At 46.1% G+C, this 24,931-nt stretch overlaps 1 protein-coding gene and 1 long non-coding RNA gene across 6 annotated transcripts in view; one reads left to right on the forward strand and one right to left on the reverse strand.

The window, feature by feature from the left end:
• The window catches only part of Banf2 (barrier to autointegration factor 2), a 38,373-nt gene that overhangs the window by 9,371 nt on the left and 4,071 nt on the right, over positions 1–24,931 (forward strand). The window contains exons 2-4 of one of the 5 annotated variants that reach the window (XM_021156257.2): positions 17,349–17,469; positions 18,386–18,430; positions 20,446–20,574. In XM_021156257.2, the coding sequence (XP_021011916.1) occupies positions 20,449–20,574 (126 nt within the window). In that variant the 5' untranslated portion in view covers positions 17,349–17,469; positions 18,386–18,430; positions 20,446–20,448. Of the gene's footprint in view, positions 1–8,111; positions 8,199–15,336; positions 15,558–17,348; positions 17,470–18,385; positions 18,431–20,445; positions 20,575–24,931 lie in introns of all 5 variants that reach the window. The other 4 variants (XM_021156256.2, XM_021156255.2, XM_021156254.2 and 1 more) reach the window with 4 other exon arrangements.
• Positions 14,172–23,983, reverse strand: LOC110289855. Its single transcript, XR_003835981.1, has 2 exons — positions 23,859–23,983; positions 14,172–14,804 (listed from the first exon to the last, which is right to left on the reverse strand). It is a non-coding gene; the product is annotated as an uncharacterized LOC110289855 (long non-coding RNA).

Below are 24,931 nucleotides of genomic sequence, written 5' to 3' on the forward strand. Positions count from 1 at the left end.
GCCTGCCTCTGCCTCCTGAGTTCTGGGATTAAAGGCGTGCGCCACCACCACCCGGCCGCAAGACTTTGTCTTAAGCAAGCAACTAAACAAACAAAATGGAAATTTGTGCATAAAAATCTAAATTTTAAATTTTGGATTTCTTGGCTAAAAGTTCCACAAATTCAGTCAAACTTATCCAAAGTAAGACAAACTTTTCAGAGAGAGGGTGACCTTCAGATGGAGTGTGGGACCCTGCTCAACCCGAGTCCATACCACTTTTGTAACCTCTGTCTCGGATGCAATTCCAATCCCCACTAACCATTGCCCTTGAACTGTTTTTCCCTCCCAGGTTAATTGCCTTCTCTTGCCAGTTCCTTCTGGCTTTTGTGTTTGTCACCTATCCCTAACCAGAATAGGTGTTTAACAGTCCTGCTTTCAAAAAGATCATGGGACTAAGACTTCTTCTAGATCTACACCTCCTGATGATCTAGTCTTGAGTATCTTCCCTACTGAATCAAAAGGCTATAACCCCGAAGATGTCCAGAAATGACTTCACTGCTTCTTACCGATTGCAAAAGAGCTCCAAGGATAATGCCATCAATTAAGAGATAGAAGTCGCTGGGAAATCCTTTGTTGCGTGTTCATGGGAACTCCTATGAATTCCACACAAGTTTAAAGGACAGCTCCCATTGGGGCTCTCCTGAAGCCAGACACAACCAGCCTCCTGATAGTTACTTATCTCAGGAGGGTCTTCGTTTTTAGTCTTGGTGACCCAGAAAGAGATTCTGGATAGGTCTTTGCATCTAAATCTGCAGAGGTGTTAGCTGTTTTCTTAGGCTTCTGGGCCCTTGAGAATCTAACCCATAGCCAGTTCCCAGACTTCTACTGGTTCAGCTGGTCAGAGCTGGGGAACCTCCAGAGCCAGGTCTTTCCTCCAAAGCAAGGACTCAGAACCAGACTGAACTTAGCAGATGCTGCCCCAGCCCTGCCTCTTGTCTTTCAGGGCCACCCTGTGTTTGCTTCCCTTTCAGTAGCATGGCCTAGTGAGCACGAGCTGAACTGGAGGGAGGCAAGCTTAGCCAGGCATGGGAAAGTGCAGTGCAGGAACTCAGGAGGTAACTGGTTCCATTTATTAGGGACAGGGCGGGTATTTATGCTCCTGGGGAGGTGGCTAAGGTCTCTGGAACAAGGTTTGTGTGGCTATGTAGCATTGACCAGAGCAGGGGTGTTGGAAAATGCTTTTTCTACATACTCAGGGACTGTAAGGGGTGGGGACCTTATAAGGAGAGAAGCCTGAGAAATGTCAAGGTACTAGATTCGTACTAGGGTTGATGGTGGGGAGCTGGCTTTATGGCACCCTGCTGGAAATGGAGAGGTAGCTATCGCCTGCTTGTCCTGTTTGAGGGATCAGGGATTGAAGCTCCCTTGACCCTTCCCCCACAATCCTGGGCTATTGTGGTCCCAGAGTTCAGGACTCAAGTTCCCAATGTTTGTGGCTCTCTTTCCATGTGACACTGCCATGTATGTTCGGTAGGGACTGACTGTGATGTCCTGTGGGCTACTCATATCAAGGGCATTTTCCAAAGTTGAGAAGTTGATTTGGGGAGGGATCCCTGTCACACAATAGAGAAGTCTGAAAGTGAGACAGGATGGAGAAGATGGCTACAAAGCAGGTTATTTCCCTAAACAGTGTGCCCCCCCCCAGGACATTTGGGAGATTGGAGTTGTGTTACCTAAGGGAATAGGTGTGTGTTGTTCATACCTCCCTGGTTGGGTAATACTCCCAGACACGGAACGGACAGAGCCACAGGCATTGGTTTTTGTGGGAACTCTTGAGTCCTGAAGGACCAGTGGCAGGGCTGGGACAGCATCTGCTAAGGTTGCCCTGGAAAGACTGGCTCTGGATCTTCCCAGCCCTCAGCATATAGCTTGCCTGTGTCTTTTACTGAGAAGACACGCTGGTCTTCACCACTCTGATCCTCCATTTCCCCAAATCAACCCATCAGTTGATTTTGAAGCAAAGTGTGGCAGAGACTGTGAATAGGCAGGCATATCTGAATTGCTCAATCCATGTAAGTCTCAGAACTTGCCAGTGCGACTTGGTTTCTCATCTCTCACTTGCCCACAGTCTTTATTCCGTTTCTATTCCCGGAATGAGCCCAGCTGGCACTAGTCCTCCTTTCCAGATGAGCAGGGACTTGCTGACAGCCAAGCTAGTGTTTGGCTCCCAGGCGACTTCTGAGAGACGCCTTGTCCTGCCTCCATTCTAGCTGTGTCCTCTCATCTAGATCCCCCAGATTTGCTCCCTTGCTCTGTGGAGAGGAAGGCTCAAGGTCAAGTCAGGAGCAAAGTCCCAGAGGGCGATTTCTGACATCTGCAGCTCTGCTGTTTTGGGTCAGAAGCAGAGGCAGCCCTAGGGGCTTCTGAGAGTCCAAGTGTGGGAGGGTGGCAAGAGAAACAGAACTACAATAATGAAAGAAATAAGAGGTCATCCATTCGACTGTGACTGAAGTAGGGATAGGAGCGGGAAGGTATGGAGGGGTCTAATGGAGGGGATACGGAGGGCTTGGAGGGACATAATTATATTTTAACTTTAAAAATATATTTTAAGGGCACAACAAGCCCAGTTATGGGGCTGAAGAGATGGTTTGGCAGTTAAGAGGACTTGCTGCTCTTACAGAGGATTTGAATTTGGTTCCTAGCACCCATCTGGGGCAGTTTATAACTGCCAGGATCCCAGCTCCAGAGGATTGTCACCTCCTCTGGCCACTGTGAACAGCCACCTAAATGTGTACATATATACAGAGACATAAACACACACACATGCACCACATACAACACACACGTGAATAAAACTTTGTAAAGAAAATTAAAAGATGCCTACTTAAATAAACACCCAATAATGTTTTCAGTGGAAGTCCATTGGCCCTTCCCACTTATACTGCAGAGTTATTGAATGTGTATCTGATTTAATTTTTTTTCTTGAGATAAGGTCTTCCCATATAACTCAGGCTAGCCTTGCATGTTCCATCATTGTATCTCAACTCCCAAGAATAACCAGCTTTCATTTTTTTATCTAAGTCCCTCAACCTGGCTTTGGGAGGTGGGGGGGGGGGTCAGACACAACTTCCTGGGGTGGTATGTGCTACAGACAAGCACAACTACTCAGACAGCCCTGTGTGCAACAGGCATACAGGAAGACAGTCAGGGTCTGCCAACTGCTTATAAAAATTACTTTTGCCCAGGGACCTTAACGTATGCGGTGGAAGCCCAGATTCACTCTCACTACAATTACACATCAAACCAAGCAAAACCCATCTGTGCTTTTTCTTAGACATCTCCACCCTGTGGGGGTACAGAGAGACATAGCCTAGGCCTTGGGACATTTACATCTTGGGTGGCTTTTCTTAGCAGCTGAGTGAGGGACCCGGATTTCACTCACGAGCTCACTGGGACAGCAAAGGGACAGGAGACGAACTGAGTAGTCTAATGTCAGGTGTAGCCAGCTCTTGCCTGACCCTCTGGTACACTCTAGGGCACAATCCTGCCAAGGGGAGACTAGGCCATTGTGCTACTGTAGTTACTTACAAGCAAGGGGGCTGGGCCTCTGAACCTTCCAGGTGGCTCCAGGTTGGATGACTTTGTCTCCTAGGCAACAGTCCTCCCACAGCAATGAGGTTTGCTGTGAACCTGCAGCTACAAATGAGGCTTTCTGGCTGGGCGGAGGACCTAGACACAGCCCCCCAGCAGCACTTACGGAGTACCCTATGTCCTTTCGTATGAAGATGCAAGCCCATTTCTGTGTAGTTCACCGGGAGATTTAATCTCCTTGGAGACAACTCTGCTCCGCATGGGGGTCAGGGCATAGATGGGAACAGGAGCTAGCTCTCTGGTGGCAGTTTCAGAGAGATTCTGAATGCCTGTCTGCTGCACAGGATGACACCCTGGTCCTTAAGGCACTGTCTCTATTCTGGCTTGTGGTGTCTGGCCCTGCCCAGTCTGTCAGGAGCATCTTGATTTACTCAGTGCCACCGCCTGTGACCAGCACGCTTACCCTGGTGGTAGGCTTCTCTCCCAGGGGCCCTCTTCATCCTGACAGGAGGCTTCTGCTTACTTACCAGCCCTTGAAGCACATTCACTCTGTCCTGTCTTGGACATGCGGGCTGTTTGCTGCAAAATGCCAAGGGCAACCGCTCAGATGCTCTACCTAGACACTATATGGGCTGCAGCGCCGTCCAAGACACTTGGGAAACGGTCGTTTCCCTATAAGCCCAAGAGGACAGTCACTAGCTCCATGCGTAGCTTCAAACCCACCAGTCATCCAGCTCTCCCCGTCTGGGATCTTCAGGCCTGCCACTTCCTGTTTTGTTCAAGAGAAGGGAAGGCAAGCCCCTGCCCCTACTTCCTGCTTCCTCAGCCCGAATTCTTCTTCTCTGCCTGGCACTGCTTCCTCCTCTTCTCTGGCACTGAAGGCAGAGGAAGGAGGAATCACTCATAAGGAACAGACAAATCGAGAGGTTTAAAATGCGTCTGTTCTGGTACACCCATGCTTATCCATGCTCACAGCAGCTTTATTCATGATAGCTGAGACGTCACCAGTGTCCAGTGATGAGTGAATGGGCAACAAAGTATGTTCAGCCCTCCTATCTGTGCTTTCATACTCCAAAGTCAGGAGATGTTCCTTAGAGAAACTGCATCTATACTAAACATGTGCAGGCATGTCTTGCTGCCTTTGTGCCTTAAGCAATATTGTATGGCTCCTATTGGATGGTGTTTGCGTTCCTTGGGTACCATGAGTTACTTCGAGATTACTTACACTAAGTACACAGGAAGCTGTACATTGGTCATAGGCACCTGCTACAGCCATGGATGGAGGAGACTTGACTATCTGGGTTGTAGCATCATGGGCAGGGAGGATGTCTTGAACCAAGGGGCTGTTGTACTGTTATGTAGCCATATGGAGAAATACTAGCCAGACTCAAAAAGGAAAGAAAGCTTGTCATATATGGTAGTGGGGCTGACCATTAATGGCATTATGATAAATGAAATAAACACAAAAACTCAAGCACCATATGATCTTATGGTATCTATAGTGTCAGCGAGCATAGACACAGAAAACTTGTTAAATCCCAGTTAAAAACATGCACAGTGAACTTAAGTTTGCACAGAGACAGATGCATCGTGACAGAAACTAGAGTAACACTGTTGTTGCTTTGTTTGTTTTGCCATCAGGGAATGCACCCCAGGGTCTTGTACATGCTAGGGAAGGTTTAAACTCATTCCACTCCTGACCCTCCCCCGCTTAAGAAATTTTTGTGTGCCCCCACACATGTAAGTATGTAAAAATGGATGCACAAACCAAACATGCACTGGAAATGAATCGCAAATTTATCCCAAAACAATTCTTTGGTATCCATATAATTTTACTATTAATGACAAAAAGCAAATCTGTATACACATAGGATGAGTGTGGTCATTTACTTTTACATTAAGGCTTGGCTAAAGGCATGGCTTAGTGGGGGAAGGTCTTTTTCTGCAAGCATGAAGTCATGACTTCAGATCCCCAGAATCCATGTAAAAGATGCTCACAGTAACATGCGTCGGTAGTGCCATCAATCTTGTGGCAAGATAGGAGGCAAAGTGGAGAATTCCTGGAAGCTCTAAGGTCAGGCAACTTGGCAAGCAGGAGCAAGATACCCTGAGACAGGGCTGAAGGTGAGGACAGACATTAGAGATTATCCTCTGACCTCTACGTGTGTGCTGTGGTGCGCTCACCCAGGCACTCAAACACGCACAGGTACACACAAGCAGGCACACACATCATGTGTGTGCACACATATACACTCCAAGACAAATGAAGAAAGAACAAATGAAGTCAGCCAAATCTGACTCTGCAGGATATAGAACATCTTCACCATTTTTCAGAATTGACTCATATTTTGATTTTATAATTACCAGTGCTGATATTTCCATATTTCCTCTTCACATAAATATGTAATACAAATGGCAGAAGCATGCTTAGACTATCTCAGAAACTGTTAGAAACTCCATCCTCATCCCAAGCTACCATTCATTGAACAATTTTTTTTATGTGTATGAAACAAAACTAGGCAATTCAAACATCAATTCTTTTTTTTTATTCTTTTTTTTATTAGGTATTTTCCTCATTTACATTTCCAATGCTATCCCAAAAGTCCCCCATACCGTCCCCACCACTCCCCTACCCACCCACTCCCACTTTTTGGCCCTGGTGTTCCCCTGTACTGGGGCATATAAAGTTTGCAAGTCCAATGGGCCTCTCTTTCCAGTGATGGCCAACTAGGCCATCTTTTGATACATATGCAGCTAGAGTCAAGAGCTCCGGGAGTACTGGTTAGTTCATAATGTTGTTCTACCTATAGGGTTGCAGATCCCTTTAGCTCCTTGGGTATTTTCTCTAGCTCCTCCATTGGGGGCCCTGTGATCCATCCAATAGCTGACTGTGAGCATCCACTTATGTGTCAAACATCAATTCTTAAAGTATTCCCACACAGAGTTGTATCTTATGGGATGGTAATCTCCCCCACCCCTGCCCTAAAAAAACCCCTATAGACTACCTACCAAAACCCCAGTGCTAACAGGAGTTATTGACCAGGGTGGCACAATAACCCTCTCCAAACAGTACAGATCATTGCTGTTGCCCTTGGTTGTCTTCCTTAACTTGAAAGCAAAAGCCTATTACTGAAGACATTGAACACTTTGGATACAGGTCTTGGAGAAATCCAGTTGGGGCTACCTGCAGACTGGCTCTCATAGTATCAGAAGGTGTTGTGAAAGCTGCCAAGAGAAAAAAAAAAAAGCTGTAAAGCCTGGGAACCATTACAATTACCAGCCTGGCAAGGTAGCTCCTGTGGTGCAATAGTGGCATTTTTATCTTGGGGTAACCAACAATTGTCTAATTAGACTTAAGGCTCTCTCAGTAGAGGAGACTTCATCAGCCAACTATCCATAGCTGGAGAGGCCATAGGCTGAGAGGAGAACCTACTGCTGCTGCCCTTTTCCTAAACCAATATAATTTCTAGCTGTATTCTAAATACTTATCCTTCTACCCAGATAAGTACCTCTCATCAAAGAAACTTCTTTTTGTAATAGATGGAGCCTAGGACAGAGATTCACAACTGCATCTAGAGCCCAACCCCTACCCTGAGAATCAGGGAAAATTGAAGACAGGTAGAAAGAAAGACTGTAAGAGCTAGAGGACCAGGACATTTGCTGTGAGATAGTGACTTCTATATATGATAGGGAACGATATACATGACATCCCAACGATATGCTTACCTAAACAAGGCCTGAGCAGTGATATCAGTTAACCTGCTGATGTAGACAGGGACAACCTCACACAGGCCCACCTCTAGATGAAGAGCTACTTCCAAACAATCAATGGCTGATAAGAGAAGGTCTTCTTTAGGGACAAATCCCCTGATAGGTTACTATCACACACACACATATATATATACATATACATATACATATATGTATATATATATGAGATAGATCTTGAGGTAACCATATATATGTGGAAATTATGTAAATATAGAACTCATGTGTAAAATTTGTAATCATAAAAAATTTTTAATTTAAAAATAAAATTTTAAAAATTAAAAAAGTTCTCTTACAGAACAACCCAAAGATGGACTAATATGATACTTAAATGTTGAGCATGGAAGAGCAAACTACTAAGCCTTTGTTTTCCATAGTTAAACCATAAGAAAAGTTTTTCTGCCCTCAGTAGGAAGACTGGAACTCACAGCTCACAGGAGTCCTGAGCCTCGCCCGAGGTGTTTCAGGCAGTCCTTGTTGGTGTCACATGTGTTGGTATGTGCACTACACCATGTGTGCTGTGTATTTCGAGAAACCATGTGATACAGCACAAGTCACACTGGCAGAAACACCTTGGGTTCGTAGAAACACCTTGGGTTCATTGTGTGTCTGATTTCGGGTCATAGCCACATTTTTTGCAACCACTACATCAAGTTATATGATCTCAGTCAGAAGCTGCAGTTCATGATGCTGGCTGGTAATTACTGTACTACTGGGCTACAGCCTTCTCTCATCTGCTCTCCACATGACTGTTACTAAATCTGCTCTCTCAGTCTTTTGCAGATAACGGGGCCCCAAAGGAAGGGAACGTTTTCAGGAAGGACAGATATGACTCGGGACCAGTCACAGCTAGAGTAAAGGTACCATAGGCTAGGCCGGACTTTACAGAAGCTGAAAGATTGCAGGCATGGGTTGCTTAAGGCTAGGGATGTGTGCTGAGAAACAGGTGGGTCCATGGCTGTGTGAACATCAGAGCATACTTAGACATGCCTAAAAGGTCTGGGTCAGTCACATGACATGGCTGCCTGCTGCCATCAAAAGACAAGGTGCTGGGCTATGTAAAGCTGTCAGGTCAGGTGTGAACCTTTGAATTACTGCAACAAAATGTCCCAGGCAACTAAGTCAGTAGAATAAGGGGTTTTAGAAAGCACACAGATTTGGTGACTAAAAGTCCAAAAATCACAGGGCACTTGGTCTGGTGTGATGCCACTGTGCAAGACACATGGTGGCAGGGACAGAGAGGATTGTCACGAGGTAATCGTGTAAAGACAGCACTTTTATAGCAAGACTCCCTGAGAACTACCAAGGAGTCTTGTGAGAACTAGTGACCCACCAGGCCACATCCTGAGAAGGGAGCTGTCAATCACTTACAGTCCCTGGGAGACATTCAAAACACACCCAAGCTTTAGTCTGTGGCATACTTTTTCACACTAAACTTTTGTAAGCAAAAATAATGATAAAAGTACAATATCATCAATATATAGGCTAGTAACATAGGATTGATTATCATTATCAAGTCCTATACATTGACCATAATTGGTAATTGTATATATTGAACTTTGGAGGCAGGGGTGTATGTTTGTATGTGTGGATCTGTGCATATGTGTGTACTTCTGTATGAATGTGGAGGTCAGAGGTTGATGTCAAGAGTCTTGATTGCTCTTTATCTGTTTAAAAATTTTCGTGTGTGTGTGTATGCCTGCACGTGGTGTGTGTGTGTGTGTGTGTGTGTGTGTGTGTGTGTGTGTGAGGTGGCATGCATGCAGAGGTCAGAGGACAGCTCTTGGGGTTGGTTCTCTCATTCTGTCTTTATGTGGGTTCTTCTGGGACTCAAATCCAGGTCACCAAGCTTGTTCGGGAAGGACCTTTTCCCTCTGAGCCATCTTTCTGGCTCTCCACTTTAATTTTTCAGCAGAAGATGATGATTAATCTTCACTGTCAACTTGATGAGATTTATAATCACCAGGGAAACAAACCTCTGGGTGTTTCTGCGATTAGTTTATCTGAGCTAGGAAGACCCATCCTAAACACTGGTAACGGGCCTCCCATGGGCTGGTGTCTCAGACCAAGTAAAGTGCACTAAGCAGGGGTATCCACCCTCTCTGTTTCCTGACTGCTGATACGATGCGACAGCTGTCTCAAGCTCCTGTCACCGTGAAAACCTTCACTCTTGAACCGTGAGCCCAAAACTAGCCCCTCTTTTCTGAGTTGTTTCTTTTCAAATATTTTTATCACATCAACAAGGCATCTAATAATACACAGGGTCTCTCAGTGAACCTGGAGCTCTCTCCTTGGCTATAATGAGTGGCTAGTGAGCCCCAGTGAACCTCTTGTGATAGCCTTCCCAGGGCAGGCATCATAGGTATGTGTCACTACCCTGACCTTTTTACGTGGTTACTGGGGACGCAGACCCATGGGGACATGGCATGCACTTTAACAACTGAGCTGTCTCCCTGCTCCAATGCTAAGCAGTCATCAATATGCTGGTCTATGCTGCAAACATTGCACTGAGTGATGGGATGACTCTAGGTCATAGGGAGTTTCAACCCCATTGTAATCCCGGGGCCTTGTCATCCATAATGTCCATTGATGACTAAAATGACCTAGTACATAATTGTACAATCTGATTCTGAATGTGTGGAGAGAGATTTATGGCCATGGATGAGACTGGGCATAGGCAGGCTTTGAGAACCATTAATTATTCCTGGGAACTTTTGCAGGTGTCTGGCTACACACTACCTTGGTGTAGATCTGTAGGATTTATTCACCATTGGAGAAGTGGGTAGAAGTTTTGAGGTATTCGGACATTTTTAATATTAGGAAAGCAATATAATCTGGTGCCTGTTCTGTGTCTCCCAGACATTCCCAGTGGAGTCTGGCCCAGCACCCTGTAAACAAACCCATTAATATTCTCTTGATGAAATGTATAAATACTCACACCAAATGGGATAATAGGAACTATAAATAGCCTCATGTCCATTCAGGCCAGGTTTGGCTCCTAAGCAGGTACTCCTTGCCAAAAAATAAAATAAAATAAAAAGAAGAAGAAAAAAATAGATCACTCTGGTTTTCAGAGCAATTTGGATTGGAAACTGGTAGAACAGAGCCTGTTTGAGCTTTGTGCCATCTGAAAACTGTAAATGAACAGAGGCCCAGCGTGGCAAGGATCCAGCAAGCAGAGCTCCAATACGCCTAGCATTCTGGTTTGATGAAGCACAGATGATTGGCTCATGCTTAGTGAACTGGCTATGGGCAGAGCTTGGGCCAAACTTAGGGCTCCTCCCTCCAGCCCAGCCACTCCAGCGGGACTTAGCGGTCATCTTCAGAAACAAAGTCTGAAGTTTATGGTCTTTACTTGTATCCACTTTTCAGGGCCTCAAGGTTGGGAGCCCTTCCTTACCCTTGGTAATGTTAGTTTCACTGGGTCCTACTATAGGCCTGTGGAGAAGCCTCAGCTGGAGGCCCTGTCCAACAAGTTCATCGATTACGTTGTTAAAAAGTGTGGATGATGCTCACTGAACCCCTGGGGCTGGTTGAATTTACTTGGTCATCGCTGGCAGACCCAGTGTCAAGACAAAGATCTACTGTAGAAGGAATATTTGGAAGCCATCAGAGGACTAGCAGAGGAATAAAAGATCTCGCTTTCCACCCACTGTGGAAAGAAAACTTAGGGTAAGGACAGCAAATGCGACCTCGGTGTTTGAAAGGTGAACACCACCAGTCATAGATAGTGACTTTCTCTGTTTCCAAGGTCTAGGCCATGGAACCAATGCCCCACCCGGGGTCTCTATTGAATGAATTGAGTGAGCTAGTAAGTGAACTTTGGAGGTCTATTATGTAGAGTCCTTTGCTGAATAACTAATGTCATCCCCGAAAGTGGGCAATACTTTGATTTTTTCCCCCTAAGATAATTGAGAATTCCAAGGGTGGATGCCTTCAGGCATGGCTGAAACCAGCATGCCAGTGAGCACTTGGGAATCTGCCCCATCTTCCTCTCAAGACTGCTTTCCTTGTCACGTGGGGTCTTTACTGCTGGCTTCACAATACTGCACTGAGCAGTGTGTGCCTTGGACATAGTCCTTGAGCTGACTATACAAAATGCAGTCATCTGGGAACTCTGGGAAGCCACGAGGATGGTGCTTCCTTCTGTTGTGTGAGGGCAGCCTTGCCATGCCTCCCGAGACTCTGAGCACCTCATATTCAGACCCCAGCATCCAGAAAATAGTGTATAGCCTGTCCTCACTAGCCTCGACTGCCAACATGACATAGCTTAGGATCTACTGAAAGGAGTTGAGTAAGTGGCTTTATCTGGTTGGTCTGAGGACAGTGTCTTTAATGGAATAGTCTGGCTTGACTAAAAGGTCCCCGCCCACTGTGGGAGGAGCAGTTTTCCTAGGAAGGGTGTGGTCCTGGGTTGCCTAAGAAAGCTAGCCAGAAACAAGCAGAAAGCAGCATCCTTTATCCTGTCCAGACCTCTTTCAAGGATGTCCTGGAACCCGGAGCTGGTAACCAAAGGAACACTTTCCTCCCCAAGTGACTCTAAGTCAGAGTGATTTCTCTCAGCAACCAAATCAAGTGAAAACATCACCCCTTCTTTCATCCTTTCTCCATGAGAGCCTGACTATAGGAAGAAAGAAGCCATAGCTTGTAGAGTGGAGATAAGGGTCTAGAGCCCCAGGAAGCAGTGACTGGCTGCCAGCTTTCCCTCAGACTCCAGTGGAGGGGGCACGGGAGAGCTCCCAAGCTCCAGGTCAACTGCATCAGGGGTCACTCCTGCGGCTCCCATTCCCACATTTCCTTCTTGAGGGCTATAGGCCCTGCACTGTTCTGTGGTAGAGACTGGATATAATGTCTTTAATGTGTTTGCCTTAGGAGGGTTCACATTCTTCACAACTTCGAGCGCTCTCTCTCTCTCTCTCTCTCTCTCTCTCTGTGTGTGTGTGTGTGTGTGTGTGTGTGTGTGTCTCCGTCCCTTCCTTCTCTTTTCTGGACAGTAAACTTAGGTCCTCCCATATGCTCGTTCAGCAAGGATTCTATCACTTAGCTAGGTTCTCAGTCCTACTCTGCTTGTTATTTCAAGACAATAGCCTTATTGAGTTATTCAGTGGGCCTTGAGTTTGTGATCCTCCTACCTCAGCCTTCAGAGTAGCTGGGATGGACAGCCCTGAGCTATCAGGCCCTGAATCTTTGAGACCTTATTATATTGTAACACTGCATTCAAGAAAGAATATAGCTGGTCATGATGAAGCACGCTTGTGGCCCCAGCACTCAGAGACTAAGGTAGAAGGATGGAGAGTTTGATGACAGCCCAAGGTAGGTTACTTTAGCTACTTAGCAAGATGGGTCCTGTCTCAAGAAAAAGAAGAGGGCAGGGGTGCGGGGGGGGGGGGAGAAGAAGGAACAAGAAACGGAGAAAAAGAAGGAAGGAAGGAAGGAGGGACAGAGAGAGGGAGGGGAGGGGGAGATGGGGGAGAGGAGAGGGGAGGAGAATCAGGTGGTCTCTAAGGCCTGCCTGCTCTGGAGTTCTCTGAATTCAGAGCCACGGGGAGTGGAAGACTGATTGTCTTCATACTGGTGGCTAATGAGGATCTGATGTGCCCGGTAGCTGAGATGACACTGCGACAGAGCTGGGCTGAGTGTGCCATATGGCGACACAGACATGCCAGTCCCAGCACAAAATCTGACTCAGCTGGAGTCCATCAGTCTAGCAAAGTAGCCCAGAAGTTTCTGAGAAAAATAAGGAAGGAGTAGTTCTCAAATCTCAGACACACCCTAAGGGGGTGTGGTTGTTGTCGGTTGTGTTGTTGTTGTTTGGTGATGGTGGTAGTGGTGCTGTTTGGTTGGCTGGTTGAGGCAGGTGGTGCTTGGTTGGTGTTTGTGCGTATGCTGCCCTGACTATCCTGGATCTTTCTATGGAGACCAAACTCACAGACATCACCTGGCTATGCCTCCTGAGTGTTGGGACTAAAGGAACATGCCCCCATGCCCAGCTTCCATTAAGATGGTTTAGAAAGATTTGGAGGCCCATCCAAATTCCAAGACAAATAAACTGAACCCTGGAGGAGGAATCACTACCTCCTTAGTCTTTATTTAAGCAAGTGACTTGCTGAGCATCTAAAGTCTGAACTGATTGAAGTCATTCTTTGCCAGTGTGTCCTCCCCAAGCAGCCCTTTATGGTCCAGAAATCAGCCACTGAGAAAACTCCCTGTAACAGGAGGCTCTTCCCTCGTTGGGATGTCAAACAAAAGTCATCTTCACATGAGTATGATGCGGAGTTGAGTTTAACCCAAATACGAAGGAAGCTACGATGATTACTAAAGAAACTGAGATAGGGTTACCATGTCACACAGCGTTTCTGCTTCTGGATCTGTATTTTTAGAGTTAGAGTCAGGACTCGGGGACACACCTCTGCTCCCATATTCATGCCAGCAATTCTCCCAGAGACCAGAGGTCAGGAGTGACCAGATCATCTAAGAAATGAAGACCAGAAAAGTGTGGTCTGTTGCATGTGACTGAATATTATCCATCCTTAAAAAGGAGGACCATGCTAGTACAAGCCACAGTATAGGTGAGCCCTGAAGACATAATGTTAAGTAAAATTTCACAAAAAGGATGCTGGGAGATTCCATGTATATAAGGTGTCTAGATCAGCCAATCCATGGGAACAGAAGTAAATAATGGAAGGCCAGGGGTCTAAGGGAAGAGTATGGTGGAGTCATTGTTCATGGGTGCTGGGGCTCTGTTTGTAGAAGAGGCCCAGAGATGGCCTGCACACTAATGTAAAAACACTCTGAATTTCCAAACTACACACATAAAAAGCATTAAATGACAAGTTTCAAAACACTGTTTATTACACTGAGGTTGGGGCATACATGTCACAAAAGCACATGTGGAGGCCAGCGAAGAAGTCACAGAGGTCACTTCTTTCTTCCTACCATGTAGAAGGCACTTAGGTCATCAGGCTTGGTGGTAAGTGTCTTTCGCCCCTCTGAGCCATCTCACCAGGCCAAGATGTCAAGTTTTAGGTAATAACATAAAAGGAATACATGATATTGTGTGGTGATTTGCTCGATGTATGACCTGTTTGGCCAGCCATCCTGCCCTCTCTGTGGAGTTTGTCAAAAACATAGAACCAAATGTCCATCCCAGGCCTGTGGGGTCAGGACTGAACCTCCAGGTCGTCTCTGCACAAGCTTTGAAAGGAGCCTTGTCTGTGCTGGACCGTTAGACGATGCTGTCATTTGACTCCCCAGCTTCTGCTCTTCTCTTCGCCTGTCAGGAAGCTGTCATTGGCTGAGCTTCAGGGAGACTGAGATCACCACCCTGTGCTGATCTCTCTCTGGCCAGTGACTGGTGGGCAGGAGGCTGTGTTGTCTGATTCGAGGTCTTGAAACTAAGGGGAGGTGATGTCCCTTTAGGAACACCCAAGGAGAAATGGAGAACCCTTCATTTGGGCATTTTCACACTGAAAAGGATCAGAGAAAAAAAATCTGTCAGTATTTTGGAACCTAGAGGACAGATAACCAGGTCCTGATAAGACTACGGAGATACCAATTGGCAAATTCCCAGAGCCATGTCATTAGAAGCAGTTCTGGCTACCTGAGATCGGGAGTGAATCTACAGTTTAAGAGCGTTTGGATCAGGATTTCCTATTACTTATAGCCCAGGACCTGTAACTTTACCACTGTTGACAATTAGGGTTGAATACTTCTACCTTTAAAAGTAAATGTGTTTTTATATGTACAAAGCAGTTGTTTCATTATGACATTTGCACACACGTATACAACATACTTTGATCACATGCAACCCAAACACCTCCTCATTCCTTCTCCCCGAAGACCTCCTTGTCCCCTCTTCCCCTCTGGTTGTTCCTTTTCTCTTCTCAAATCGTCACCCCTCTGTCTTTCATTTTGTTTTGTTTTGTTTTTAAAATCTGATTTGACAGATTCTCAGATGCACCCAATGTTTTTCTGAGTCTGGCTTGTTTTGCTTAACAGGATGATTTCCAGTTGTGTCTATTTTCCCACAACAAACAACGGAATGACTGAATAAGGGAATAGAGCTCCATTGTGTGTACCCGCCACATTTTCTTTATGTACTCATCTGTGGATGGGTGTCCAAGCTGTGGCTGCTGTGACTAATGCCAGAGTAAGCATGGGTGTGCAGGTGCCTCTGTAGTATGCTGACTTAGACTCCTTCAGCTGTATGTCCAGGCGAGGTAGGTATATTTGGACTTTGTGGTAGTTCTATTTTTAGTTTTTGAGAAACTTTCCTAGTGGCTGTATTGATTACACTCCCATCAGCTCTGTGTAGTGGCTTAGGACCAAACAATTGATCATTATTAGCAATGACACAGAGGTCCCTACCCTTCCTGACGCTGCGACTCTTCGTACAGAACCCCAACCGTAAAATCATTTTCACTGCTACTTCATGACTATAATTTTGCTACTGTTATGGATTGTAATGTAAATATTTTTTGGAGGTAGAGGTTTGCCAAAGGGGTCACGACCCACAGGTTGAGAACCACTGTAATAATAGACCACTCTCACAGCATTTGTTGTCGTCTGGTAATAACACACCATTATTAAAACAATATGTATTTAGACAATGTCTAAAACTCTTCTCCCAGTCCAATGTAGCTTCAGAAAATCTGCCAAATTGCCTTTGCTACAGCATCTCAAGTCCTTAAGAGGTCTAGGAGATACTTTGTAGCAGACCAACAGTATCTCCTTTTAGCATGATCTCACCCACTTACCACTTATCTTTCCTTTCCTTTAGACTCCTCTGCATCATGTAAAATGAAAATCAAGTGCTTGTCAAAACCAGTAACAGCACCCTATCTGTTTCTTCATTCGTAAAGTGTGTGTGTGTGTGTGTGTATATGTGTGTGTGTGTTTGGGGGATGTCTTTAGAACAACACCTGAACCTGTAATATCTCTTCCCCCATCTCTCTGTCTCTCTGTCTCTCTCTCTCTCTCTGCTTGTGCACGCACATGCATGTGCATATCTGCACACACACACACACACACACACACACACACACACTTTCTTCTCTTCCCTAAAGGCTAGGTCTGGCTTATAGAGGAAAAGTGCCCATATGAGTTTCACTGGGGGTACCCTAAGGATTCTGAAGAGCCCCCTAGCTGCGGGAATCTCTTTCCTAGGACATTGCTTGCTTTCCTAGCACTCCTCAAAGCCCTCCTGCCATTCCCCACAAAGTCTACCCAAGCCTACCTCTCACCTGTCATTCCTTCTTCACCACTGTCCCACAGAATTCTAGATTGTGGGGACTGTCCTGAGCAAGTTTACTAGTGTCTGTGGACTCGCCCTCTAGAGTCAGTAACACATACACACACACACATACACACAGACACACAGACACACACACACACAGACACACACACACACACACACTGGCCTCCCATTTTGACCACCAAGAATTACTCCCCTGGAACCACTTCACTCAGGACTGAGATCCACTGAAGTTATCCTTTCCTTTTGATCCCTGCTGTGGGCCCTCCCTTGGACGAGTTTGCAGGTATTTCAAGAAGCTAAGCAGGTTCAGCTGTGGGAAAAACAAGCATGCCAATTGTTCCCTTCTTTGATGGGGCCGGTGCACTGATAACATTGCTGTAATTTCCATTTGTTCTTTGGAAGAGTGGGGGGAAGTTTATCTTAACAGATGGCTAAGATGGAAACGGGCTGGAATTTTCCCTGGGCAAAGTTAGTATGGCTCACAGAACTTCCAGGCTATTCCTTATCCAAAAATGGTGAGCCCAGCCTGGGCCACAGCAGACCACCAACTCCAACCATCACCTCAGAGGAGCATGGGTGCTGAGGAGTTCATCTGCGAATGCTGGCCCTGAGCTGGCTTTTGTTTTAGGGGAAGAGTACACAGAAGAAAAGAGTTAGAGCCCTCCATCTCATGGTTAGAGCTCACGCATCTACAGATCTGAGCAGCAGTGTCAGAGAACCCTCCATAGCCTCTCCTGTCATCTCTCTTCCCCAGGGTCTGCTGACAGACAGGACCCTCAAAAACCAGCTTTCAGATCCATCTTTTCTCCAAGGCATACACCAATACGAACAGGAGGATAAGAAGGCAAACAAGAGAAGATCTGCTTCGAAGAAAGGTCAGGAGGGCGGGGCAGGAGAATGGCTGAGCTAGATGCATCTGATCAGACATTTATGTTGTCCAGTGTCTACCTTGTGTCAGCCATGGTACCCTAAGCACCGGGGATGGGCTGCAGTAGGGAGAGACGGAGCCGCGAGGAGGCAATAGAAGCCCTTGGTTCCTCATGATCTACTGGGCATTTATGCAGTAAATGCTCCATTCCCCTATTATGATACTGGACAATCATCCCTTGTAACATGGTTAACATCCCAGTTTTTGACTCCTATCCAGGGAGCTCTGAATATATTCAGCCCAGAACTTCTGCTGTAGGGCCTTGTGTATGATAATATGGATTAGAGAATGCATTTGTTGAGGCTTTGCAGGAAAAAAGAACTCCATTTCCCTTTGGAGGAGGGAGTGTTGTTTGCAAAAAACCATGGCAGGCCCTGGGGCAGCCAGATTCTTTCTGAGAAGAACATAAGGTAAGAACTGAGCTGATAAACAAAAGAAGGCTGATCCAGATGTATCTGAACACATTTGAATTTTCGGATAATTAAATCTTGTGTGAGCCATTTAGAACTGGAGTTTCTGTCCCTCAAATCACAAGCTGAAAGAAAGGTTGCTAGCAAGAAAAGGATGCCACAGTGAACAAACCTCAAACTCGGGATTGGTTGAGAAGAGATGGTCGAGTCAGAGCAGCAAGGAAGACGGTGATCTTTGCTCGGCAAAAACAAAAAACAAACAAACAAACAAACAAACAAACAAAAACTGGTTATGCTGGGGCACAGACCTCACACGGATAGAGCAATGCGTACTCCCCAAACCCCTGATGCCGAGGCTCTAACCCAGGGCCTTGTGAATACAGGCAAGGTGCTCTACCATTTGCGTTAATATGGCTAGATTAAGAAGTATCTAAAGCCCATGTTTGTTTCCAGCAAAGATTGGCGTGTGAGACACTGACGCGGAGAGCCTGAACCTGAGTGAGTGTAAACAGCCTTAATCAAAATCTAGGGGCTTGGTGGAATAAAGCTGGACAAGAAGAAAGCGGTGGGGGGGGGGTATATATAATTCCTTTTTTTCCCTGAACAAGTGTGTCAAAATATGGTTTCGGAAATATTTCAATCCATCGAGGCACCAAAGGCATGATGGGAGTAGCCCATGGCAGAGGAGCACGCAGCAGGGATTCCTCACCTTGTGGCAGACTGGAAAGCAGAGAATTCGGGCCAGAGGCAGTGTGGGTATAACCTCTAAAGGCCCCTGCCCTCTTTGGCTTAGTTTCTTCTTAGCCAAAGCCCTTCGTCCTAAAGGCTCCCTGGCCTTCCGAATAGTACCCTGTCCCCCAAGCTGGGGACCAAGTGTTCAAAATAAGAGCTCCGGGGTGGGGGGGGGGGCTTTTCAGATTCAAACTATGACAAGTTCAGAGCTTGGGGAGTTTGTTGTTGTTTGTTTGGCGGGGGTGGGGGTGGGGGTGGGGTGGGTGGTTTCGTGTGTTTGTTTTAGCTTCTGGGAATCTATTCCAGGACCTTGTGACCATCAGGCAAAGTGTCTTACTGCTGAGAGCCACTCCCGGCCCCTGTGTGGAGAGGTTCGGGATATGAGCTACTACCGGCAGGCTTGATGAAGAAGTGCATGGATTGTACCATGTGCAGCCTCAGTCTGGACTTTGGCGTTTTATCTATCTGTCTGCTACCCATCACAGAGTTTGATAAAAGCTAAAATACAAGTATGACAAAAAAAAAATCATTATCAGGTGACTAAGAGAGGTCAGTTAGGCAAGAAAGCCTAAGCCCACCCCAACCCCACCCCCACCGCCAAACAAACAACAACAAACTCCCTAAGTTGTTTTTGGAAAGGTGTTTCCTTATGACATTTTTCTTTTAAACCTTTATATTTATCTTTATTGTGATGGTGTGTGTGTGTGTGTGTGTGTGTGTGCATGCGCATATGGAGGACCACTCTATGAAGTCTGTTCTCTACCCCTGCCTTCACATAATACTCTAGTTTCATTTCTGTTGTCGTGACAGACAAGCAAGAGGTGGGGGAAAGGATTTATTTCAGCTTACAGTTCCAGGTCACCATCATTGAGGGGACCCAAGCATCGAGTCACACTTCATCCATAGTCAAGAGCAGAGCGGAGAGGAAAGAATGTACGGAAGCTATCTGCCTGCTCAGCTAGCTTCCTCCTGTTTTATATAGTTTAGCAACCTTTGCCTACGGAACAGTGCTGCCCACAGTGGGCCAGGTCCTCCTACATCAACTATCAATACAGTCCCTCACAGACATCCATGCTCATCGGCTAATCTGATCAGGCAATCTCTCACTCAGGTTCTCTTGCCCGGTGAGTCTAAACTGTGGCAAGTTGACGTTTAAAACTTAACCATCACATATGGATTTAGAGCAGAAGTTCTCAACCTTGGGTTGTGACCCCTATAAGGGTCACATATCAGATATCTTGCATATCACATATTCATGTTATATTCATAACAGCAAAATTACAGTTAAGAAGCGGCAACAAAATAATTTTATGGCCACCACAGTGTGAGGAACTGTATCAAAGGGTCTCGGCATTAGGAAGGTTGAGGACCACTGGTTTAGAGGATTCAACTCAGGAAGTCAGGCTTGTGACCAGTGCCTTTACCCACTGAGTCATCTTATCAGCCCATCAGCTGTTTCTTAAGTGTGTTGGGTGAAAGAATCGGAAGAGAGCTTGAAACTGTTAGCATTGAGCTCACCTTCCGCTGCTGTGGGGTTGGTTTGATCTAACTCACCCATAGTCTTCATGCATTTCCTCCATCCATGTGTGAATGGAAGTGTAAAGGCCTGCAGCATGGGACAGTACACCTGGCATTTCAAAGTCCCCAGTCTATGCTGAATGACAGACTCCAGTCTGCCATCTGTTGCTCTCTATCCCTGGACCAAGAGACCTCCCCAATGTCTACTGTAGTATGAGCAATTAGACATTGTCTAATCCTTTCTCCACCCATGTCTGTTGCAGAAGATGGACGACATGTCGCCCAGGCTGAGAGCCTTTCTCTCTGAACCCATTGGAGAAAAGGATGTGGCCTGGGTGGATGGCATCAGCCGTGAACTTGCCATCAATTTGGTCACCAAAGGCTTCAACAAGGTGCGTTGTTTTTTTTTTTCTTCTCTGACTCCTCTTCCTAACCTGTCTTCCTCTCATCCTGCCAGATGGCAGCCCCTGCCATGTGTCCTAGTGACTGTCACTTGGCAGGGTGCTATGGACTTCACGGATGCTGGCCCCAGGTGCTTAGGGGCATCCAAGACGTGTATTGTAGATGATGGGTAAATAGGATTGAGTCTGTGCAGAGCAGCTGAGACTAACAGGACAGCTCAGTGTTTGCTAGAGCCAGGTCTGCTACTCAAGTCTGAGACAGAACTGTCAGGACAGGTGACTTATGTGCACTCTCACCTTAGTCAGTCAGGGCACCAGCATAACAATGGTGTGTTGAGAGCCAGCATCCTGGGATCTCCACCCTGGTGAGGAGATCAGAGTCATTCTAAGATGCATTCCCAACTCACCTTAGGGATAGCCAGTGGAATTGGAATGTCTACTGTCCATTGCTGTAACAAAATCTTCAATCTAGGGACTTTATAAGGAAAGAATTTCTTTCTTTCTTTCTTTCTTTCTTTCTTTCTTTCTTTCTTTCTTTCTTTCTTTCTTTCTTTCTTTCTTTCTTTCTCTTTTGTTTGTTTTTTTATTTTTTGAGACAGGGTTTCTCTGTATAGCCCTGGCTGTCCTGAAACTCACTCTGTAGACCAGGCTGGCCTTGAACTCAGAAATCTGCCTGCTTCTGCCTCCCAAGTGCTGGGATAAAAGGTATGCGCCACCACTGCCCTTCTTAGGAAAGGATTTCTACTTAGTTCATAGTTCTGGAGATTGAGCGTCCACTATAGGATGACATTATGTGTTTGGCCTCTGGAAGGACCCTCCCCACCACATAGAAGCATGACAGGATGGTGCCATGGGCAGGAGCTGGGATGAGGAGATCACATGGTGAAGTAGTAAGCCAGAGGACAGAGAAGGACCAGTCTGGTCTTTGTTTACTCATTTGTTTTGGTGCTGTGGATTGAACTCAGGGAGTTGCATTTGCTAAGCATATGCTCTGCCACAATCTACTCCCCAACCCCCAAGGCCCCATTCATGCCAGTTTTTGACAAATTGCCCTCTTTAAAACTAATCAGGGTCCCATGAGAACACAATTGTTCCCTTCCAAGGGCATTGGCCTTAATGACCAAGTTATCTTCCATTAAAGTAAGAAAAACATTTAGAGACCAGAAGCTGCTGTGTGCGCGCATGTGCACGCATGTGTGTGTGTGTGTGTGTGTGTGTGTGTCTGTCTGTCTGTCTGTCTGTCTGTCTGTCTGTCTGACATTGTATTTGTTTGTGCCCCAATCTAACATCTGGGCCATGGTTTCTGACTGACATAGTACATTGTGCCTGTTATTACATGTTGTGAATCTCACCCCAAGTGAATGTCCACTTGCTGGTAATGTTGAGAGAGTGGAGCTGCATGGCTGAGGGGATTTAATTCATACTTTCCTCCCCGATAAAGGGAAAGGACCAATCCCAAGCAGCTAGTGCAGGAGTCAAGTTTAACTAGGGGAGAATTTTTAAATTAATATCCTTTTCTTTAAAGAGATGATCATTCTCTTCCTTCTTTCCTTCCTCCCTTCCTTCCTTTCTTACTCTCTTCTTCCTCCTCCTCCTCTTCCTCCTCTAATTCTTCTTCTTTCTTTCTTTCTTTCTTTCTTTCTTTCTTTCTTTCTTTCTTTCTTTCTTTTTCTCCTCCTCTTCCTCCTCTTCCTCCTCTTCCTCCTCTTCCTCCTCTTCCTCCTCCTCCTTAGTTATTTTCTTCTGGTCATGAACACAAACCTAACACAAAGCAACTCAGGGAAGGAAAGGTTTCTTTTGGGTCACAGTTTAAAGTCACACAGTCATTACGGTGGAAGGCATGGTTCATGGCACTGCCAGGAAGCAGGAAAGGAGTCTGCCATTCTCATTTGGCTTTCTCCTTTGCCTGCTTTTATTCAGTCTGAACCTCCATCCATAGGATGGTGCCAGCCACATACAATGTGGGTCATCCTGCATTTGGTTAAGCTCTCTGAAAACAACTTCACAGAACTAGCCAATGAAAATGTTCTTCACTTCATGGGGGTATTCATTTTCTACCTACAGGGGACCCACAGGATACAGGAGAGGTATCTTTCAGGGCCTCATCCATTCTCTGTCTTTACCAGCCTCTGCTCAAGTGTGACCATCATTTTCTTCCTCTTCTCTCCCCAGGCTGAGTGCCCATCTTTGCCCTGAACAAACATTGCCTCAGGAGTCACACTTGTTCATGAAACACTCTTGCCATTTTCCCCAGGGGCCCTGGCTCTCTCAGTGCCTTTTGCACTGATAAATGCCTGGTGGGATGCGACTCCATGGCTGCCTTCACACCCTTGCCCAAGGCTCTTCACTCAGCCACCAGCTCCCTCCTGAGCCACCAGGCTACTGAAAGCACAGGGAACAAGGAATCACTGGTCTGCAAGGGGGCCCCCAACTCTCTCTCAGCTCTCTAGGGGTGAGGTATGAATAGCACAGACATCTTCCTGCCCACTAGTCCTTCTAATGCAGAGGTTCTCAACCTTCCTAAGGCTGCTACCCTTTAATACAGTTCCTCATGTTGTGGTGACCCCCTACCATAACATTATCTTTGTTGCTATTTCATAACTAATTTTGCTTCTGTTATAAATTATAATACAAAGATCTGCATTTTCCCATTGGTCTAGGCCTTCTCCCCTGCCCTGACACTGAGGTTCCAGCTCTTCAGCAGATGGCTGAGGTAAAGAAGGGGGCTGTGTGTGTCCTCCCACACTTCCCCAGAGCCTTGAAGACACCATGAACTGGTCTAGTCCTCATGGTTAAACCATGATTTTTAAAACTACTGATTCATAGGGTGCTGGAATGTGTGCCTGTAGTCTCAGTGCCCCAGGGTGATTGAGACAGGAGAGTTATTTCAGCTTATAGATCCAAAATCAGCCCAGGAAACACAGTGAGACCTGACTTCAAAAACAACAACAACAACAAAAAAATGTGGGCTGAAGGTAAAACATTTGCCATGTCTAAGTAGAGTCAATCCCCCAAATCATAACATAAAGCCTGACATGATAGCATGTCTATAACCCTAGCACTCCCACAGTGGCTGTGAGGCAGAAACAGGAGACTCCTGACTTTGACCTTTGACCTTGACACATGTGTGCTGTGGCACATAGGTTCCCAGTCTCTCTGTGTCTCTCTGTCTCTGTCTCTTTCTCTCTCTCTCTCTCTCTCTCTCTCTCTCTCTCTCTCTCTCTCTCTCTCACACACACACACACACACACACACACACATACATACACACTTACTTTTCTTTTTAAAGAAGAAAGCATTAACTGTTGATTCACCCGAGCCTTTTCAGGAACTCAGAAGCCAAAAATGTGTCTGGTCTTCCTGGTTCCTCTGCACCTGCTGTTCACTGGGGCAGCCAGCTTTGACCTGGGGACCAAAATGCAAAGCGGTAACCACTGGCCCTGTGCCTGCTAAGCCCTTGTCTGCGTGGACATGGGCTAAAAATATCAACCATGCCCCTTAATGTTAAAGCCTTCTCCTAAAAAAAGAATGTGAGGCATCTCGTAACATTTTTATTGATTACATACTGGAATAATATTTTGAAAATATGGGAGAAAATGAAGTATGTTATTGGAATGCCTTTCATCTTTTTTCTTCTCCCTTATTCCTGCTGTGGCCTCTAGAAGATTAAAATTATGTATGTGGTTGGCTCATTGACTGTTTCTCCAGGGCAGCATCAGTCAAAATATACCAGTGGCAGGAGAGCTGCTAGGCAGAACGGGATGAGATGAGTGGAAAAGTCACCGCGTGCACAGGGCCAGACTCGCCACGCCGCGGCTGGAGCTCTGTCTCCCTTCCCACTGCCACCCACACAGAAAGCCAGGCTGTAAGCTTAAGCCAGGAGCATCTGTGGATCTCCCTCTTCCAGTCTGAGATCCTGAAAATGGCCAGTCTCCTCCGGAAGTCACTGTTGTGATGTGACGAGAGGCTGCGCTCAGGACCAGGAGGCCCCAGGACTGTCAGTTGCTGCCTTCTTCATGTTCTCAGGTTCTCAATGCTGAGCCACCCAGAAACTTAGTTTCTCCCGTCCTTTCTGCTGACACTAGACCCCACCATCTGACCTGTGACTCCTACAAGGAACCAGACACTTAAGTTTGGAGGTTATTCTGCATAGTGTTGTGAGATAAATATAAAGCAATGATAGATTTTTTTAAATAAATGAATACTGTAATAATATGAGCATATCTTAGAAGCATAGAGAAAAGAGAGGAGAGCCAGAACCTGCTGTTGGTTGTGCACTCACACTGAGAACTCCGTGCTTTAAGCCTGGTGTGACTGAGAAACACTGGGTTGCCACTGGACTTCTCTT

This window comes from Mus caroli, chromosome 2 (genome assembly GCF_900094665.2).
Source record: "Mus caroli chromosome 2, CAROLI_EIJ_v1.1, whole genome shotgun sequence".
NCBI lineage: Eukaryota > Metazoa > Chordata > Mammalia > Rodentia > Muridae > Mus > Mus caroli.